Genomic DNA, 19,846 nt, shown 5'->3' with positions numbered 1-19,846 from the left:
CATAGAAACTCTCCTATAATATTTTTTCTGGCTACTGGCTACGGTTTTCTGGACTGCCATCTGTCCCCAAGATGAACTCAACAAGGAGCAAAGAACTCAAACCCATCCCAAAGTGCCCACAAAAGGCGAGGCCGTGACCACACCAACCTCACTTTACAGGTGTCTACGTGCCATGCTACGTGCCTTGCCTACTAACGCCGCCTCTTATAAGAGCTGAGCCGCTGAGCCAAGGTAAATGGATGAAGCTGAGCACTACAGAAAGCGAGAGCAAATTGCTTCCCTTCGCCAGGCAACTTTGGGCCGATCCGATTATTGCGCGTCCGGAGTCCATGGTTGATGGTTCGCACGATTATCACTGTTTCGCTAGTTTCACATTCGTGAAACGCGTGAAACAGAAGCTAACCGTGCAACCGTCTCAGCCTTTGTGAGTGTTGAAACTTCGATGTTCACCAGGTATGTACATCTCCCTTTCTGTCTATCAACGTAGCTAACATCGAGCTATGAATCACACATTCGTTTGGACAAGTTCTTACAACAGTTGCTATAGTTTCGTTTTGCATTCGGTACAGTACAACTGGTACAACCTTTGGCTCGCAAGGTTGTCGAAATACCTGTTGTTTGTGCTGTTTGTACTCCACTTGGAGGGTCTCAACGGTGAAAGTATTGCCACCATGGTATTGGTATTTCCGAAATGTGACGTTTGGAAACGAAATGTTGGAAGCGCCTCACACACAACTCAACGAACGCCTAGCAGGCGTAGCTAATTTGCAATGTGCGAGTGAATATGATGCAGGAGCCGGCTGTCGTTGCTCGAGGAAATTATTGAACGTCTATTTTTACAATTAGTTGCGGTCGCTCTTCGTGGTCGGAAGAAAATCCACGAGCACATCCTCAAGCAAAGAGGATGCTGGCTTGATGGACATTTCCTTTCTTTTTTGTTTACGGATACACACCACCGATGCTAATAAGTTAATGCAAGGGTGATCATGCCACCGACATGCTGGAACGGACATGCTCCCCATGCGCCTCTGTCACGGGCCTTTTTTTAGGAGTTGGGGTCCGGGCTTGGGCACCGTGTGCCATACTACGCGACGACATTTTTTGTTTTTTCATGTGGGAGTGGAACACATTTTCAAAATAGGGCACGCTCAAATCTAACCCTGGGAACGAGGCATAGACGGAAGTGAGCACAGTCTCGAACAACTGCGGCGAGGGATGCCTCCCCGTAATATGTACTGACCTAACCTATAACCTAACTGTGGTATCCACAGTGATATCGTGATCAACGGTGTCGTCATCCACCATTGTTTTTAAGCCATTGTCACATGCAATAAAGAGTTCTTACGCTGCACTCAGCCTGCGCTACTACAGATAAGCTGGCGACGATGGAAAATTCGATGGGGGTGTGTCTGCAACGATGTGACAATGCGTTCGGATAAGATAAGGCTGGTCGTGCCTCTGGTTTTTCGGGTGCTGCTTTTTACCATGAGCCTGGCGACAACGGCAAGTTTTCCCTGGTAGCACACTATGTTGCCGAAACGTTGCCCCAATGTTTCCTACAAAAGTTGCCTAAACGTCGCTAATGTCCTCTTCAGGCCACGTTCCAGTAACGTTGCTAGAAAATGTTCTTACAACATTGCTGCAACATGACAACTACAACATGCCACAAAAGGGCAACGTTATGACGACATTTATGTAACATTGGCAAGAGGTTGGCGGAGGTATTTGTGCGCAATTTCTTTCTTTCTTTCTTTTTCTTTTTTTATGCGTCGGAACACAGATGCATGCTAACTGCAAGCACTTGTACGCCACTGGCAGCCGACTTGAGTTCCGCAAACCTCTGCATCACTTACTGGGGTAGGGCTATAGGGCGACCGCGCTTGGGTATCCCGTTTGGATATAGAGGTACTGTTACCAACCAGTAGCCTCTATTTACGAATCTGATGGAGCATATACTAAAATGCAAAGTGTTGGGGTATGCCCGTTAAGTGTAGCAGGGCGTGCAACGTTTGCAACGGTGACCAGGATGCGTCTTTGAAGTTAGTCCTTCCATCTGCAAGAGTCAAGTGTACTCAACAACATTTTTGATATCCCTCCCTGTCATATAGTGTGTTTTTAATTCAGACTTTCGTATCTAATGTGATTACCTACTGTTTGGAGCTGTAAAACCGGTAGGTTTCCTCCGTGGGTATGAGTATTACGCAGTGTTATGTTGCTGGAAAGTCAATACACAACGTTCACGAAACGTAAGATTCACAACGTTGCTCCAACGTTGCTCTGCAATGTTGCATGAACATTGGTGAGCGTCAACTAACGTTGGTCCATTTCTGACAATGCTGCAGGAACGTCCGGCCGCAACGTTGCTTAAACGTTGCCCTGCCATGTTGCTTGAACATTGCTGAATGTCAAGTAATGTTGGTCCACTTTTGATAATGTTGCAGGAACGTTGTGAAATGTTGATAAACGTTGCCCCACATTGGACAACATTCGCAACATTGCTGCAACATCGAGGCCACAATATGTGCTACTAGGGTTGCTGGACTGGCTCCGCCACCGGTGTTTCTGGAGAAACCAGGCGAGCCAGACATTCCTTGGGGGCAGTGGCGACGCCGTTTTGAACTGTTCCTATGTGCTTCAGGAGCTCGGGACCTTCCAGCGGAGCAACATAAAAAGCCAGCTGCACTCGCTTGGGACCGAAGGGCCCCAGGTGAAAAAATTCCCTAAGTGGATCCGCTTGCAAGTCGGTTATGGAACCAGGAATTGATTGCTAGCTTGGAATGTATTTCCAGCTAGGAATGAATCCCAGCTAGAAACACGTTTCCGTTTTGAAATGGATCCACTTGCAAGGTGGTTATGGAACCAGGAATCGATTCCGAGGTTCCTTCGGAACACACCTGCAAGTAGTTTATTGAAGCCGAGCCAGGTTTCAGCATCAGTTTCTATTCTGAACTGCTGTTGTGGCTCTGCAGGAGAGCCAGCCTGTGCTGCTAGCCTGGAATATGTACAGAAGCCAGGAAGGAAGATGTGATATTTCCTCTTATTTTCACAAAGCTGCTGCCAGTATGTGCTGCCTGTTCATTAGCCTTCTTTACTTCAGCAGCTGACACAATACATTCAGCCCCGTATTCCCAAACAACCCTGAGGGCTCCCTATGTAAGCGCCGGCCCTGAGGGAGGAGAATTTCCCCCCGTATTCCCAAACAACCCTGAGGGCTCCCTATGTAAGCGCCGGCCCTGAGGGAGGAGAATTTCGTTTCCCAAAGCGCCCGTATCTGCAAGGGGCGCCCAAAGGACGCGCGCCAGCCAAGCAAGCTCGCGAGCTCCCTGTACGCTCCCTGAGGGACGGTCGCATCGAAACAAACATGGAGGACATGTGCGATTTCATTCATGGATTGCGTCGAGCGATTCCATAACGGTTTTATGCCGACAGTGCGACGAATTCGGGAATGGGAATAACCATCTTGAGCGGTACGACGAATATGAATTCAAAGAAAGATACTGCTTATCGAACTCGTCTGTGCATTATACCAACGTCTCAACATCAAGAGGGGCTTGGACAATCGTGGCTTCCCTTGTCCGCCCATCCAGTGATTGTTACAATCTTGTCATTTTAGCGCAAGACACATACACACATAAAGAGACGATGATGAGATGGGTACAATTCATATTCGCAATACCCAACAGTTATACAACATCTGAACACAATACTGATATAAAGTTTGCAAGACAAACGCCAGCAGGTACCAAAGTAGCAGACGACAGCCATCGGAAGCGGAAATGAAGCGCGGCCGTGCGCATGCGCTTCTGCTTCGTTCTACGAGGAATCGTGCCGAATGCCGAATCCCCTTCGAGCCTCCCGATGGCCGCCCTTCGCTGAGCGCGTGCACGTTTACGTTTGAGAAACGCATGCTGCTCTGAGGGGATGTTCGCCCTCAAGGGTCCCTGGGCTACGGGCGCCCTTAGGGCGAAGTTGCGGGTGGTTTGGGAATACGGCCCAGAATCTGAAACATCCGACTCGGAGAAGTCTTCGCTGTCGCGGTGTCTTCTTCTTCCCACCTAGATGCAAAATGAATAAACGTAAATATACTGTGAGCACATAAAATATGGACGAATTTACATCAGTTCTGGGTGCCCCATGGGCTTCGGCGGCGTTCTTTTTTACGTTCTGTAGATTGCACTGAACAGAACTTTCATTTGTTGGACACTTGGTTGATGCTCAAGGAATTCTACCATTGCAATCAAGCGTTGATGCTGTGTTGCGGCTACCTGCACCTAAAGACCTTTCGTCATTGCGTTCGTTCCTGGGACTTGTCGGCTTTTACGCCAAGTTTATCCAACATTTCGCGGACGAAGCGGAACCGCTCAGAAGAATTCTGCGAGGAAAGTCTGCATTCGCGTGGCATGAAGCAGCAGAACGGAGCTTCACCAGGATAAAGAAGATCCTGTCGTCGAAGCCTACGCTATCAGTCTTCAACCCCAGGTTACCAGTTGTAGTAGCTACGGATGCTTCAGGACAAGGACTAGGAGCAGTGTTACAGCAGGTGGACGGAGATGACACTAATACAGTTGCTTTTGCATCTAGAACTTTATCAGCAGCAGAACGGAAGTACTCCGCACCCGAACGTGAGGCTCTAGCCGCTGTGTGGGCCTGCGAAAGATGGCATTTGTATTTATGGGGAAGAAAATTTACACTGCGGACACCAGGCATTGGTGTCGTTACTGGTGGTGTCGTTAATAATTTTTTGTGTCATTTCTCTCGCTGAATACAGGCAGAATAAAAGACAAGGCAGGGAGGTCTGGCCACCCTTATGATTTTTATTACATTTATATACGGATTTTCCCCAAGGGGGGCAAAGTGCTTCCAGGGGGGCAAGCGGGCACCCCCACCCTACACACCACCTCTTTTATGTTCATATAAAGCATTCTCTTCCATTTGCAATATTCGTTGGAGTACCTTGAAATGTTGCAATGTAATTAGCAGACGAGGAAGTTATTCCACAAAAGGAACTTGTTATCAGTTACTGTGCAAAAAATGTAACTAAGTTATTAACAAAGTAACGAGTTACTTTCAAGTTACTCGCTGCTTAATACACACATTTTAGTTATTGACCTTTCTATAATTAATTCAGATATTGATCTCATAACAGGCGGCGCAAAATGTTTCATAATAGCTTTGATATACAAAAAAAAAAAATATATATATATATATACCAATATTTTATGCGACGAAAGAAGCCTACCATTATGTGCTTCTTTAGGAAGGGATGTTTGATGATTTTGATCTTGTAATAAGGCTGTTGAACGGAGCACAAAGCAGGCATTGAAATTAGGTTCCATGATTTGTCCTCTATGCACATGTTGTAGAATTGCGCCAATTTTTAATCCAGCTACACAGTGCCCTCTGTCATTATGAATACACTGTGTCACCATGATGAGTGTCACCTGAACCTCCTACTCTGCGGACAGAACAGAATTTGCAGTGTTCACCGCTTAACAACAAGGGGGTCAGACGCACCGTGTACATACGACTGGCCTGCACGTGGCTGTTATCTCACTAGAGAGCGATGTTTGTAGGCGAGAATCAAACAAAAAAGTAGTTTGGAACTTTGCCCCAGTTACTTTGACGAAGTTACCTATAAAAAAAGGAACGAGTTCCTCAAGAAGTTACTGGATCTCAAAAACAGCGAGTTAAGTTAAAAGCTACCGAAAAAAGTAGCTTAGTTACAGTAACGAGCTATCCCCCCAACACTGGTAATTAGTGCATAACAGTAAATGTGGCATGTTTCCATACAGGTACATACAGCAACATGAAATGTGCTCGGAAAATTCAAAAAACTGGAACAACAACTGAGTCCTGGGTTGACAAACTTCAGGCACTCCTTCAGCAGCCTGAAGACTTGGCACTTGAAAGCCTACTAGGTCATGAATTCCACTTCGGTGATTTCCTTGAGTCGAGCGGACACGATCACGATGCCACTCGGGTGGCTGTTCGTCTCCTGGCGAACGTCTGTACATCACCTACGGTTGCTCCACAAGCACTGGAACTTGCAAGCGCAGTAGCATTCTCTGATAGTTTCATGATCATGGGATTAACCGCTCTGCTGGCACACCACACATGCAACATACGAGAGACCCCCAGTTCAGATGTGGTGGATGTCCTCCGTAATCTGGTGCAGCTTTTGCAACATTTGCACTCCTGTCTTCCAGCAACAACGTCGGATAGACTGGTCATTCTAGTGCCGTCAATTATGAAGTTATGGACTACACTTCAGGAAGTGTCAGATCCTCCAGAGGATGTCGGAGTTGGACTTTCAAAACTAGAAGAAGCAAAGAACATGTTTCTTGCGGAATCTCACGCACGAACGATGGTGGCACAAGAGCGAGCGCACGTCTCACAGCCTCAAGGCGATTTCAGAGACACCCCGATTGTACCGACGGCATCTGAGCTGCTGTCCGCCGGGAAACCGTTCTTGAGACCCAACTTGGTGCGTGGTGCTTACAGAGACTTGGACCACTACCTGGACGTCCAGTACAGGCTCCTTAGAGAGGATTTCGTAAGACCATTGCGTGAGGGCCTGCAAAAGTTCCTTGAGACGGGAATGCGGTGCACTCGCATCGAAAACATGAACGTGTACAAGGATGCACACGTGGGTGAGGCGCGAGTTACAGCTGCAGCGATCATCCATCCTGTCTACTTTGATCCTGCTCGCTTTCGAAAGGTAGCTTGGGAGAGAACAAAACGCTTCATGAACGGTACTCTGCTCATTCTGTCCAATGACGGCTTCGAGACTGTTCATTTTGCAACCGTCGTTCACAGGAATCCAGAGTGTTTGAAAAAGGGAACACTCACTGTAGTGTTTGATGAACTTTTTGTGGAGACCGTTGCTTGCGAAGCTTACACCATGTTAGAGACGCAAGCCTACTTTGAAGCCTACAAGCATAACCTGGAAGCGCTGAAGACCATATCTTCTCTGCCTTTCTACGATTACATCGTGAAGGCTTCTTCCACCACAAATGCCCCGGCGTATTTAAAGGATGAAACAAAGTTTGACCTAAGTCCCCTCTGCACATGTAGTCACCCTGAAAACGTCATTAATGTTCTGAATGAAGACAAATGGCTGACACTCAAAGATTTAGAGCTTGATCCATCGCAGCTTGATGCAGTGAAATCCTCGTTGCTGAAAGAATTTTCCGTGATTCAAGGTCCACCAGGAACAGGCAAGACCTACGTAGGGCTCAAGATTGTGGAAGTTCTCCTACGCAACATTTCAGTCTGGAGGGGGAAAGGGCTTCCCATTCTTGTTGTGTGTTACACGAACCATGCTCTCGATCAGTTTCTTGAACACGTCCTTAAAACTACAAAAAGTATAGCTCGGGTTGGGGGCCGCTGCAGCAGCGAACCTCTGGAAAGATACACCCTAACCAACAGACGCAGGTTATTTGGAGGTCGGGTCCTTAGAGAAACCTGCCGGAGAACACAGACTTGTCTTAACTTCCTGTCACAACGGATGTCAGACATATATGCAGTCCGCTGCACGATTCAAGATCTGGAAGCGTACATGTCCGCAGACGTCCTGAGAAGCTTTGAGCAGTGGTGTTATCCAGCTTCCTACAACTTTAGCGACTGGCTGGAACTCGCAGCGTTGCGAGAAGAGTTCTTCAAAGGCTTTGCAGACCGAATTATTGAACCAAAGGAGGTAGTCGAGGAGGATAATTTTGACATGCAAGACATTTCCAAGCATTGCCGGGAGGATGATGACCGTTTGTATTCTGCAGACATCAGTGGTGCACTGGCCGGGATAGAAGATGAACATCCAGATGCCCTAGAACAAGCATGGTGCCAGTATGGCTACAAGTTAGTCTCAAACCCCGACGCTGTCAAGGATGACTACTATGTCATGAATGTCTGGTGCTTGTCTTTCCGAGAACGCTGGCGGCTCTACAGGTACTGGGCATCAAAGGCTATTGAAGACATTCAAATGAAGATCACTATGGACAAAGCAGTTCTGAAAAAGGAGAAAAAAACTGCATCTCAGGACTCTGTTACGGATGACCTTGATTGCTTGGAGGGTGTGTTTCTAGTGGGCATGACTACAACAGGTGCTGCCAAGCATCGAGAGTTAGTTAGGCAGCTTCAGCCAACTGTTGTGATCGTTGAAGAAGCCGCAGAAGTACTGGAAGCTCACATAGCCACCAGCTTGGCACCTGCAACAAAGCACCTGATCCTCATTGGCGACCATAAGCAGTTGAGGCCATCAAATTCAGTCTATGAGCTCTCTGTTAGGTACAAGATGGAAGTGTCTCTTTTTGAAAGAATGATTGATAATGGAACAATATGCCATCAGCTACAGGTTCAACACAGAATGAGACCGAACTTTGTGAAGTTACTCGTTCCAAACTTTTACGATAACCTCGACAGCTCGGCGCATGTGAAGTCCTTCGAAGACATTCGTGGTATTGATGGAAACATGTTTTTTATCAACCACACCATCAACGAAGACAGACTAGACACAAAGAGCCACTCCAACCGCCACGAAGCGGAACTGGTCTTAGGATTAGCGGACTACCTGCTCAATCAGGGTTATGACCCAACAGAAATCACCATTCTGACCACTTACAAAGGGCAGATGTTCCTCATGCGCGACCTCGCAGCAACCAAGAAGTGCAAGACTGTTTACATTACATGCGTGGACAATTTTCAGGGGGAAGAGAACGACATCATCCTTTTGTCTTTCGTCCGATCGAACCCGGAGAAGAAAGTTGGCTTCATTAAGATTCCCAATCGCATTTGCGTTTCACTGTCGAGAGCACGAAAGGGTGTGTACTGCACGGGGAACTTCGACATCATTGGGGAGTCGAGCCAAGTTTGGAAAAACATCGTGAAAGAACTGAAATGCCAAAATGCCATCGGTAATGAGCTGAAGCTACGGTGCCCAAACCATCCCGATACTGCCACACTCGTTCGAAGTGCGAAAGACTTTTTAAATGTCCCCGAGGGTGGTTGCGACAGACCCTGCAAAACACGGCTTGAGTGTGGCCATTCTTGTGGGCTGCCTTGCCATGGCTATAACACAGAGCATGCAGGAGTTGTCTGTAAAAAGAAATGCGAGAGAAAATGTAGAAATGGTCATACTTGCAAACGTGCCTGTTTTGAAATATGCGGGCTGTGTGATGTGCTCGTGAGCACCCAGATTGAGAAATGTGGTCACACTTGCGAGATCCCTTGCCACGAATTAACTAGGTACCCAAGGTGCTCTCTTCCATGTGATCGGCTGCTACCATGTGGCCATCGTTGCAATAGTATGTGTAGAGACTATTATTGCACTGAATGGTGTGTTGTGCCTGTCAGAAAGACCTGTGAATATGGGCATGACCAAGAAGTGCCTTGTGCGATGACAGCATACTACTGGTGTGAGGCAAACTGCACGAAAGTGCTAGCTTGCGGTCATCACTGCCATAATGAGTGTGGTGAACCATGCAGTGATTGGTGCATAGAATTAAAGGAAATGGAACGTGAGTGTGGACATAAATTGTCTCTGGCATGCTACCAGACACGACTTGCTTACTATTTGGAGGCACCTTGTAAACTACCGTGCACCAAAAAGCTTCCCTGTGGACACACGTGTTCTCTCCTGTGCCATGAAAGTTGTGGCGCCGAACGTTGTGAAATCCAAGTAACAGCAACGTTACCATGTGGCCACCAAAAAGTGGTTTCTTGTCACGTGCACACGAAGATCACTTCTCTCAAGGATAAGCCAGACGAGATGATGGCGTATGTTCAAGAAATGGGAGAGAGGCTTACTTGCAGAAAGAGTGTTCCAACAAGCTGCACATCTGGACACAGGCTTATGGCTCAATGTCACGCGCTGCGTGATGGCAAGGCGCCGCGAAATCACTGCTACAAACGTTGCAATGCAAAACTCTCGTGTGGCCACAATTGTGCTGCAAGCTGCCGGACATGCTTTGACCTGGGCAACAATGGGCACGTCCCATGTATAGAGATTTGCAAAAAGCGCCTGGACTGTGGACACCAATGCATGAAGAAGTGCTGTGAGCCTCACAGCTGCGATGTTCCGTGCAGTCAGAGACTTCCGTGTGGACACACGTGCAAAGGAATCTGCTCACAGCCGTGTACAATCTGTGAAAGACCGTGCAAGACTGTTTGTGGCCATGGAAGGTGCAGGAAGCCCTGCGGACATCCGTGCCCTCCGTGTCCTATGCCTTGTCTCTGGAATTGTGGCCATGCTAAGTGCAGTGCCTTGTGCTCTGAGCCTTGCACTAGAACTTCGGAGGACATACCTTGTCCAAAGAAACTTCCGTGCGGGCACCGTTGCCTAGGCTTCTGCGGTGAACCCTGTCCTAGTCTGTGCAGAGTGTGCAACAGGGCCCAATACTGGCATCTCACCAAGGAAAGGGAAGCCCGGTTTGTCGTGCTCATGGACTGTGGCCATTCTGTGCCAGAGAGAATGCTTGCTGAGGCCTTTACCCAGACGAAGAAAAAGCACAGTGCTAGGTGCCCACTATGCGGATGCCGAATTACGTTCAATTTCAGGTGAGATGCAGAGTATAGGTGCACTAAATATTTTGGGGGCCATAGATTAAAAGTGGCAGCATTTTGTTGAGCCTGAGACAAGAAATGCTCAAATAGAGGGCTAGGCTCCATCTGTTCAAGCTTTATCCATCTGTGTCCAAGTATTCCAATTACCAAGTATTGAGGGTGTGTTTTGCAAGAGAAGGTACAAACTAGCTTGTTCTCTGTGTTCATGGATTACCAGTGAACTTCAGCTTAAGAAAGCCATATAGTGTTACGAGTTACGCAAAAAACTGGTTCCATGGTTGGACATTCTTTCATTTGCGGTGCAGAAATGGGGGTTGGCATCACCTGACCACTGGAAGTTCGCGTCTAATATAATGGCATTCTATGCCTCAGAGCAAGCATGTGAGCACGGAGCTTGTGCAAGGTGCAAGCGGATCTGGATTATAATACTGCCTCGGTTGCAGGGATTGGAATTGCACTTGAGTTTTCTCGAAATAAGATTTTTGAAAACATGGTAGAAGCATTGAAAGTCCTCTGTATGGTTTGCAAAAGAAACTGGCTTGCTGAATCGGCTGAGAAACGGCGACTGTCTTGTCGAAGCAAACATCCCACCTGAACCGTTCTGCGAACTGGTAACCGTCCGAGATTTACTTCCGTTTAGTTCAATTCCGGTTCGGTTCAATACAAAAACAACAGTTTTTTTAGCGGTTTTTCGGTTCAGATTCAGCTCCAGTTCCGATCTCTGCTCGGTTGCTGGAGGCATTCGTCTTTATCTCTGCGCGAATACTGTGCCGGGAGACGGGTCTGAAGCTGTCGCCTCATTTTGAGATTAGAGTTGTGTTCGACCAGTTGCATGTAGATGGCAAATGCATAATTTCATCCACCAGAGTGTTGTAGTTTTTGAGATGCAAAAAAAACAAAAAAAAACAAAAAAAAACGAACGGCATGTTTGCATCCAGGTGACATAAGCATGAACTGCCACGTCTTGGTGGAACTCACGAGGGTGTGCGACCGTGATAAAGGTAATCGAGATACGATGAAACGTAATCAGCAAGTTTTGTCCGGATGGTGATGGTGATACGATAAAGAAAAAAAAAAGAAAGAAATTGGTATGTGGTCACAATGAAGTTGAACTGGCTACCGGAATCAGTGGCTTGACTGCTTCGCAAATGTAAACTGGACGTTAGCCGGCGTTCACACGGGGCAAGACCGGCGGGGCAAGACCGGCGGGACAAGACCGGCGGGGCAAGACCGGCTCACGTTCCGTAGCAGATAGTATGATCACCTTCCACGGCGAGATGCTGGGAGGTCATGTGATTCGAATCCCGGCACTGGCTGTGTTGTTTGGGGTTGCTCCTCAGTTTCCCGACAGACTTTCCAAATGAATATTGGTACAGTCACCCTGAAGTTGGCCTAGGACGCACACTAACTCCCCCCCCCCCGACACACACACACACACTCCTTCCTGCTGTCCTTTCTCCATCTGTCAACGTCTGTACGCTGCTCATAGCCACAGTTACTTCACTGCGCTAAAACACACTAAAAAAAGAAAAAATGACATCGTGGCTGTGAAATGCCAAGGAAAGAAGAGTAGTACAGGAAAGCCTGCTTGACATGTTGTAGGAAGGGGGTTGCCTCAGGACAGAAGCCGCCGATATTTCGAACAGAGACTGTTCCTCCCAGAAGAAGAACAGTCTCTGTTCGAAATATCGGCGGCTTCTGTCCTGAGGCAACTCCCTTCCTACATCTCTACCGGTTCGCTGGATTTCTACCCATCTATGCTTGACATGTTGGAATCTTAAGCTCGGCATGTGCAGCAATTGATCTGTCATGGAATGTTAATCTGTATTCGATGTTTTTCGGTTAAAACCGAAAACGCCGAACCCTAATTATAAATAATTGACTGCAGTTTTAATGTAAATACTTTGCTCTATGCACTCTATTGCTCTATTGTTTGTAACTCTATGCACCATAAGTAGGCGTTTGTTTCCGGGCTGTTGCTTTAAATTGGATGGCGCATCGAACAATTTTATGCTTCTAGGTATCAAGCAGCTGTCCGAGAGTACATGGAAGACCTTCAGAAACGCAAGAAACAGGTTTATGACTCTGCAAGGGAATTTCACAAAACCTTGGACTCCACGTTACCAGAAGACGCATTTCCAAGCAGGGACGCGAGCAGCACTGCACATGACGACGATGCTCAAGCAACCACCCAGCAGCACGACCGTACTCAAGCCACGGTGGCACAAAGTTCCGTATGGAACAGTGATAGTGAACAAAAGTACTATTCGGGGGAAGCATTTTACACTTCTCGCCCAGGTTCTAAAATTAGGAGTAGTCATCGGAATGCTGGAATGAGTTTCGAGCACAGAACTCATTCAGCCAGGCACCACTTTGAAAGAAGGCCTAGGAACCTGCAAGAGAGATTTTTAGGAAGGGACTTCAGGTGGCACCCTTACGAGAGGTGGCCACCTCGCTACTAGTGTTCCTTCTGGGGGACTACCATTCTTTTCTTTGAAGGCTGCTACTAGGTAAAGGTACTTTCCAGAACACAATTTTATAAAGAAAGAGTGAGAACTACACCACTCAGTCCAATTATCACCTGCAAGAAAGCCCTCGATCGCATGCACAGTAAGAGCGATTACGTGCAAGGTTATAGAATACTTGCACACTTAAGAATGCATGGGGGGCGTTCAAGTCAAACCGGGACTTTTCATTTTTCGCAAAAGTAAAATGAACTTACAGGCGAGAAATTAGTTTTATTTTTCGACGTAATCTCCGGCTGCAGTAATGCACTTGTCCCAGCGTTTCACGAGGGCTTGGATGCCAGCAGCGTAGCAATCCTTACCGGCGCGTAGCAGCCATGATCGGACTGCATTCTCGACCTCGTCGTCGCAGCTGAACTGGCGGCCCCGAAGGAACGCCTTCAGTGGCCCGAAGAGATGGAAATCGCTGGGGGCGAGGTCTGGACTGTAAGGGGGATGTGGCAGCAACTGCCAGCCAAGTTCCTGTAAGATGCGTGTCGTGAGATGCGCGTTATGCGTGCGTGCATTGTCCTGTAGGAGGAGGACTCCTTTGGTGATGAGGCCCGGCCGTTTCTGCTTCAGCGCCTTATGCACATCCCTGAAAACCTGCCAGTAATATGCACTATTCATGGTGGTACTACTGGGCAGAAAATCAACGTGAACAACGCCAGCCTTGTCCCAGAAAACCGTGGCCATGACCTTACCCGCAGACGAGGTGCTTCGGAACTTCTTGGGAACTGGCGAGCCCGGATGCTTCCACTGTTTCGATGCGCGTTTAGACTCAGGAGTGAAATGCTATGCCACTCGGACTCTTTGCTGCGGCTAAGTGTATCGTGGCCATACTGAGCCTGAAGTCTTCTGTGAATTTCACATGACTTTACGCCTTCATTCACGAGAAACTTCATGACAATTCGGTGTTCGATGTGCGCGCTCACCTCGTCGGCGGCCATCTTGTCCAACACGTGTCTTCTGTTTTGCACAAACTTTGGACCACCACGTCGTGAACGCGGAGGCCTGTCGCGTGTGAAAACGACCAAAAAGAAGTAGCGCGAGCCATTTGTACACTCAGGAGACAGAAAGTCCCGGTTTGACTTGAACACCCGTCGTAGGTTCAATGTTAAATTATGGCATGCCCACATGTGCTGTACCTCGTTAGTGTAGCAAATGCAGGATGTAGTATTTCAACTGGAAGCACAAATGTGATACATATAGAGTACCTGTGACAATCTAAAGTCCTCCTCATTGGCAACATAAGAAAGACATTCACTGTGCTCAGCTCACTGAGTCATGCCAAGATCCTACAGACAGCCAGGGTGTCTAGTTTGAGGAAAGTCAACAGTTAAGGTGCTCGAAATACCCGTTCCTGCTATTTGGATGGCTCCCTTTTGCCATCGTGTCAGAAGGTGAACCGTGACATGCTGTAAGGGCGATCTTGTACTTCCATGCACATATTGGCCTGGTAACAATGTTAATTAACAACGTGAAAAAAAGAAAAAAAGACTGAGTTTGTAGTATTCACGAGGGCTGTGCGAATAGTGATTTTTGGGTTCGAATCGAATACGAATCGAATAGTAAAATCTTCGAATAGTAGCGAATCGAATAATGTCGAATACCACACAAAAATGTGTGCTTATTGTTGAACAGTAAGCAAAAGCTTGCATTGAAACCTGGGGCTCAGTTGTAGTTTGTGAGACTGACTGCAAACTATATACACGTATTTCATTGACGAATACGTTTGTGCTAGAATTGTCCTGAACATTGTAATTCCAGACAGCTGGCTGTGTGATTAAATCCCTCTTTCTATGGTGTCATAGCTGGTCCAGCCAAAGCTCAAAATAATTAAACTAGCTTAAACATCCCTGCCAACATTTGCTAAAATATTTCTCAAAAGTGGCAATTTTCAGTGATCCCTCAAATCGCGCTTTTAAACCATGCCTGCAACCCCGCGGCAGAAGTGTAAACTAGGCTTCGCCTGATGCTCAGAGACATGAGGCGAAGCCAACTTGCAGGATATCGTCAGGTCCGCACGCGCAAAACTGTAAAGTAAGCTTCACCTAACACTCAGAAGCATGAGGTGAAGCCACCTTGCAGGATATATTTGAGGCGCAGAATTGTAAAGTAGGCTTCGCCAAACGCTCAGAGGCATGAGTTGAAGCCAGCTTGCGGAATTTCGAATATATTCGAGTATTCGATGAAATGTTATTCGGTTCGAATACGAATAGCGCGGTACCGTTATTCGGTACGAATATCGAATATTTCGAATATTCGCACACCCCTAGTATTCACGTAACTCTATCACGCTTAGTGAACTCACTCTGATTTGCGACACCATCAAAAGCTAAGCCTCGTAATGTGAATTTATCTCTGTAGGAAGCATGACAGGACGGCTCAAAGTGGATGGAAACAGCGAGGCGGAAGAAAATGAAGGAAAACAACTGGGAGCTGATTTTGGAAAAAGTTTGCTGTCCTCGTGTGATAAAAAAGAAAGGGGAACCTCCAGGGGAGCATTTATGCAAACATATAGCCCATTTGCTTACTTCATTACTTTACTAAGGTATATCTATACTAGTTGTGTTTTTACCTTTTTGAGCTTTGTGTTCAGTGAGATTGTATTACACATTTTTGAGAAGTGATGCACCTGGTGAGATCTCAAGTTGTGTTACAGATATTCAATCCTTTGGTTAGCGCATTTTTTCTTTGTAACATTAAAATGATGTTTGGGGCATATCATAAAGTTGTAGGACTTGGATACTAGTAAATACTAGTACATTCCTATATCATGTCCCATAGAAGAATATACGGTAGTACCGTACTCTATGTAGTCCATCATCCGGCGTTCACACGGGGCAAGACCGGCGGGGCAAGACCGGCGGGGCAAGACCGGCTCACGTGCCGTAGCGGATAGGACGATCACCTTCCACGGCGAGATGCTGGGAGGTCACGTGATTCGAATCCCGGCACCGGCTGTGTTGTTTGGGGTTGCTCCTCAGTTTCCCGACAGACTTTCCAAATGAAGGTTGGTACAGTCACCCTGAAGTTGGCCTAGGACGCACACTAACCCCCCCCCCCCCACACACACACACACACTCCTTCCTGCTGTCCTTTCTCCATCTGTCAACGTCTGTACGCTGCTCATAGCCACAGTTGCTTCACTGCGCTAAAACACACTAAAAACAGAAAAAAATGACATCGTGGCTGTGAAATGCCAAGAAAAGAAGCGTAGTACAGGAAAGTCTGCTTGACATGTTGGAATCTTAAGCTCGGCATGTGCAGCAATTGATCTGTCATGGAATGTTAATCTGTATTCGATGTTTTTCAGTTAAAACCGAAAACGCCGAACCCGAATTATAAATAATTGACTGCAACTTTAATGTAAATACTTTGCTCTATGCACTCTATTGCTCTATTGTAACCCCATGCACCGTAAGTAGGCGTTTGTTTCCAGACTGTTGCTTTAACATCATTGGATGGCGCATAGAAGAATTTTATGCTTCTAGGTATCAAGCAGCTGTCCGAGAGTACATGGAAGACCTTCAGAAACGCAAGAAACAGGTTTATGACTCTGCAAGGGAATTTCACAAAACCTTGGACTCCACGTTACCAGAAGACGCATCTCCAAGCAGAGACGCGAGCAGCACTGCACATGACGACGATGCTCAAGCAACCACCCAGCAGCATGACTGTACTCAAGCCACGGTGGCACAAAGTTCCGTATGGAACAGTGATAGTGAACAAAAGTACTATTCGGGGGAAGCATTTTACACTTCTCGCCCAAGTTCTAAAATCAGGAGTAGTCATGGGAATGCTGGAATGAGTTTCGAGCACAGAACTCCTTCAGCACAGCACCGCTTTGAAAGAAGGCCTAGGAACTTGCAAGAGAGATTTTCACGAAGGGACACCAGGTGGTGCCCTTACAACGAGAGGTGGCCACCTCGCTACTAGTGTTCCTTCTGAGGGACCACCATTCTTTTCTTTGAAGGCTGCTACAAGGTAAAGGTACTTTCCAGAACACAATTTTATAAAGAAAGAGTGAGAACTACACCACTCAGCCCAATTATCACCTGCAAGAAAGCCCTCGATCGCATGCACAGTAAGAGCGATTACGTGCAAGGTTACTAGAATACTTGCACACTTAAGAATGTACGGGGGGCGTTCAAGTCAAACCGGGACTTTTCATTTTTCGCAAAAGTAAAATGAACTTACAGGCGAGAAATTAGTTTTATTTTTCGACGTAATCTCCGGCTGCATTAATGCACTTGTCCCAGCGTTTCACGAGGGCTTGGATGCCAGCAGCGTAGAAATCCTTACCGGCGCGTAGCAGCCATGATCGGACTGCATTCTCGACCTCGTCCTTGCAGCTGAAGTGGCGGCGCCCCACGGAACGCCTTCAGTGGCCCGAAGAGATGGAAATCGCTGGGGGCGAGGTCTGGACTGTAGGGGGGGGGGGGGGGTGTGGCAGCAACTGCCAGCCAAGTTCCTCAAGGTGCCTGTCGTGAGATGCGCATTATGCGGGCGTGCATTGTCCTGTAGGAGGAGGACTCCTTTGGTGACGAGGCCCGGCCGCTTTTGCTTCAGCGCGTTATACACATCCATGAAAACCTGGCAGTAATATGCACTATTCATGGTGGTACCACTGGGCAGAAAATCGACACGAACAACGCCAGCCTTGTCCCAGAAAACCGTGGCCATGACCTTACCTGCAGACGAGGTGCTTCGGAACTTCTTGGGAGCTGGCGAGCCCGGATGCTTGCACTGTTTCGATGCGCGTTTAGACTCAGGAGTGAAATGCTATGCCACTCAAACGCTTTGCTGAGGCTAAGAGTATCGTGGCCATACTGAGCCTGAAGTGTTCTGTGAATTTCTGATGATTTTACGCCTTCATTCACGAGAAACTTCATGACAATTCGCTGTTCGATGTGCGCGCTCACCTCGTCGTCGGCCATCTTGTCCAGCACGTGTCGTCTGTTTTGCACAAACTTTGGACCACCACATGGTGAAAATGACGAAAAAGAAGTAGCTCGTGAGACAGAAAGTCCCGGTTTGACTTGAACACCCCTCGTGGGTTCAGTGTTAAATTATGGCATGCCCACATGTGCTGTACCTCGTAAGTGTAGCAAATGCAGGATGTAGTATTTCAACTGGAAGCACAAATGTGATACATATAGAGTACCTGTGACAATCTAAAGTCCTCCTCATTGGCAACATAAGAAAGACATTCACTGTGCTCAGCTCACTGAGTCATGCCAAGATCCTACAGACAGCCAGGGTGTCTAGTTTGAGGAAGGTCAACAGTTAAGATGCTCGAAATACCCGTTTTTGCTATTTGGATGGCTCCCTTTTGCCATCATATCAGAAGGTGAACCGTGACATGCTGTAAGGGCGATCTTGTACTTCCATGCACATATTGGCCTGGTAACAATGTTAATTAACAACGTGAAGAAAAAAAAAAAAGACTGAGTTTGTAGTATTCACGTAACTATATCACGCTTAGTGAACTCACTCTGATTTGCGACACCATCAAAAGCTAAGCCTCGTAACGTGAATTTATCTCTGTAGGAAGCATGACAGGACGGCTCAAAGGGGATGGAAACAGCGAGGCGGAAGAAAATGAAGGAAAACAACTGGGAGCTGATTTTGGAAAAAGTTTGCTGTCCTCGTGCGATAAAAAAAGAAAAAAAGAAAGGGGAACCTCCGGGGGGAGCATTTATGCAGACATATAGCCCATTCGCTTACATTCATTACTTTACTAAGATACAGTGAACCCTCGTTAATATGACCCCCGATAATCTGACATACGCGCTTTACGACCATACTCCTGGGGAACAATGTAGTGAAACCTCTGCAAATCGCCCCCGTTAATATGACAATTCCGCATTATGACCAAAATTTTCGGGAACGACCATGGTCATAATAACGAGGGTTCACTGTATATCTAGTAATCGTCTTTTTGCCTTTTTGAGCTTTGTTTAGTGAGGTTGTATTACACATTTTTGAGAAGTGATGCATCTGGTGAGGGGGGGGGGGGAAGGAAGAAGAAAAAGAAATATGATCATGGGAAATAAATTATCAAGTTCATTAAGGTATGAAATATCGGAATATTATACATGTACAATGCTATAATGTGGGCCCTTCTGGGGAGGAATTAGTGGCCGTTAATTGTCACAGACCCGTATTACCATGACAGTAACGTAAAGTAATGGTAGTCTGACAGCGTATGCTACTGCTCTGACTAATGTCAGCCATACGCATAGTGCACAACAATCCACAACATCTCCTTTTCTGCTTCGTTGATTTAAGCAGAACAGAGGCTCCCGTCTGTTTTTCGGAACAGTTCCTCTGTTTTATGTAATCGGTTTTTTCATGCTAACGGTGCGAAACTATTTAAAAAATATCAATACTGTGCAACCATAAATAAAGGTATTTTGCAGCAAGCGGGTTTGGGCTGTGTCCAACTTACTATCGATAGTTCAAAAACTCTCGATAGTTTTGAGCAAAACTATCGATAGTTAAATGAGTTGTCGTCTCAACCATCGATAGTACTATCGATAGTGTTTGGATGACTGTCGCCCATCACTAGCTCGAGATGCGGGAAACTAATGCACAGACCCGATAAACTTCTAAATACGCTACCGTCTGCAACAGAAATCAACGAATCTATGCCTAGAGAAGAATCTATGCCTAGAGCACTATCCCTTTGAGTATTTTCTATGAATCGAAGTATTTTCTAAGATATTTCTAAGTATTTTCTAAGAATCTATGCCTAGAGCACTATCCCTTTAAGTATT

General features: G+C 46.8%; 1 protein-coding gene across 3 annotated transcripts; it reads left to right on the top strand.

Annotated features, from left to right (window-relative positions):
• Positions 1–339: 339 nt before the first annotated feature.
• Positions 340–19,492, top strand: LOC135398956 (NFX1-type zinc finger-containing protein 1-like). Of its 3 annotated transcripts, XM_064630538.1 has the most exons (7): positions 340–453; positions 5,793–10,551; positions 12,578–13,067; positions 15,432–15,615; positions 15,884–16,077; positions 16,559–17,051; positions 18,618–19,492. In XM_064630538.1, the coding sequence occupies exons 2-3, from the start codon at positions 5,807–5,809 to the stop codon at positions 13,017–13,019; spliced, it is 5,187 nt and encodes a 1,728-aa protein (XP_064486608.1). In that variant the 5' UTR covers positions 340–453; positions 5,793–5,806; the 3' UTR covers positions 13,020–13,067; positions 15,432–15,615; positions 15,884–16,077; positions 16,559–17,051; positions 18,618–19,492. The 3 variants fall into 3 exon arrangements, with proteins under 3 accessions (XP_064486608.1, XP_064486607.1, XP_064486609.1); XM_064630537.1 differs by having other exon boundaries at positions 12,578–15,615; XM_064630539.1 differs by lacking the exon at positions 15,884–16,077 and having other exon boundaries at positions 12,578–15,615.
• Positions 19,493–19,846: the final 354 nt, after the last annotated feature.

Source organism: Ornithodoros turicata, chromosome 6 (assembly GCF_037126465.1).
Source record: "Ornithodoros turicata isolate Travis chromosome 6, ASM3712646v1, whole genome shotgun sequence".
NCBI classification, from domain to species: domain Eukaryota; kingdom Metazoa; phylum Arthropoda; class Arachnida; order Ixodida; family Argasidae; genus Ornithodoros; species Ornithodoros turicata.
This window is presented reverse-complemented; position numbering and strand designations above follow the sequence as displayed.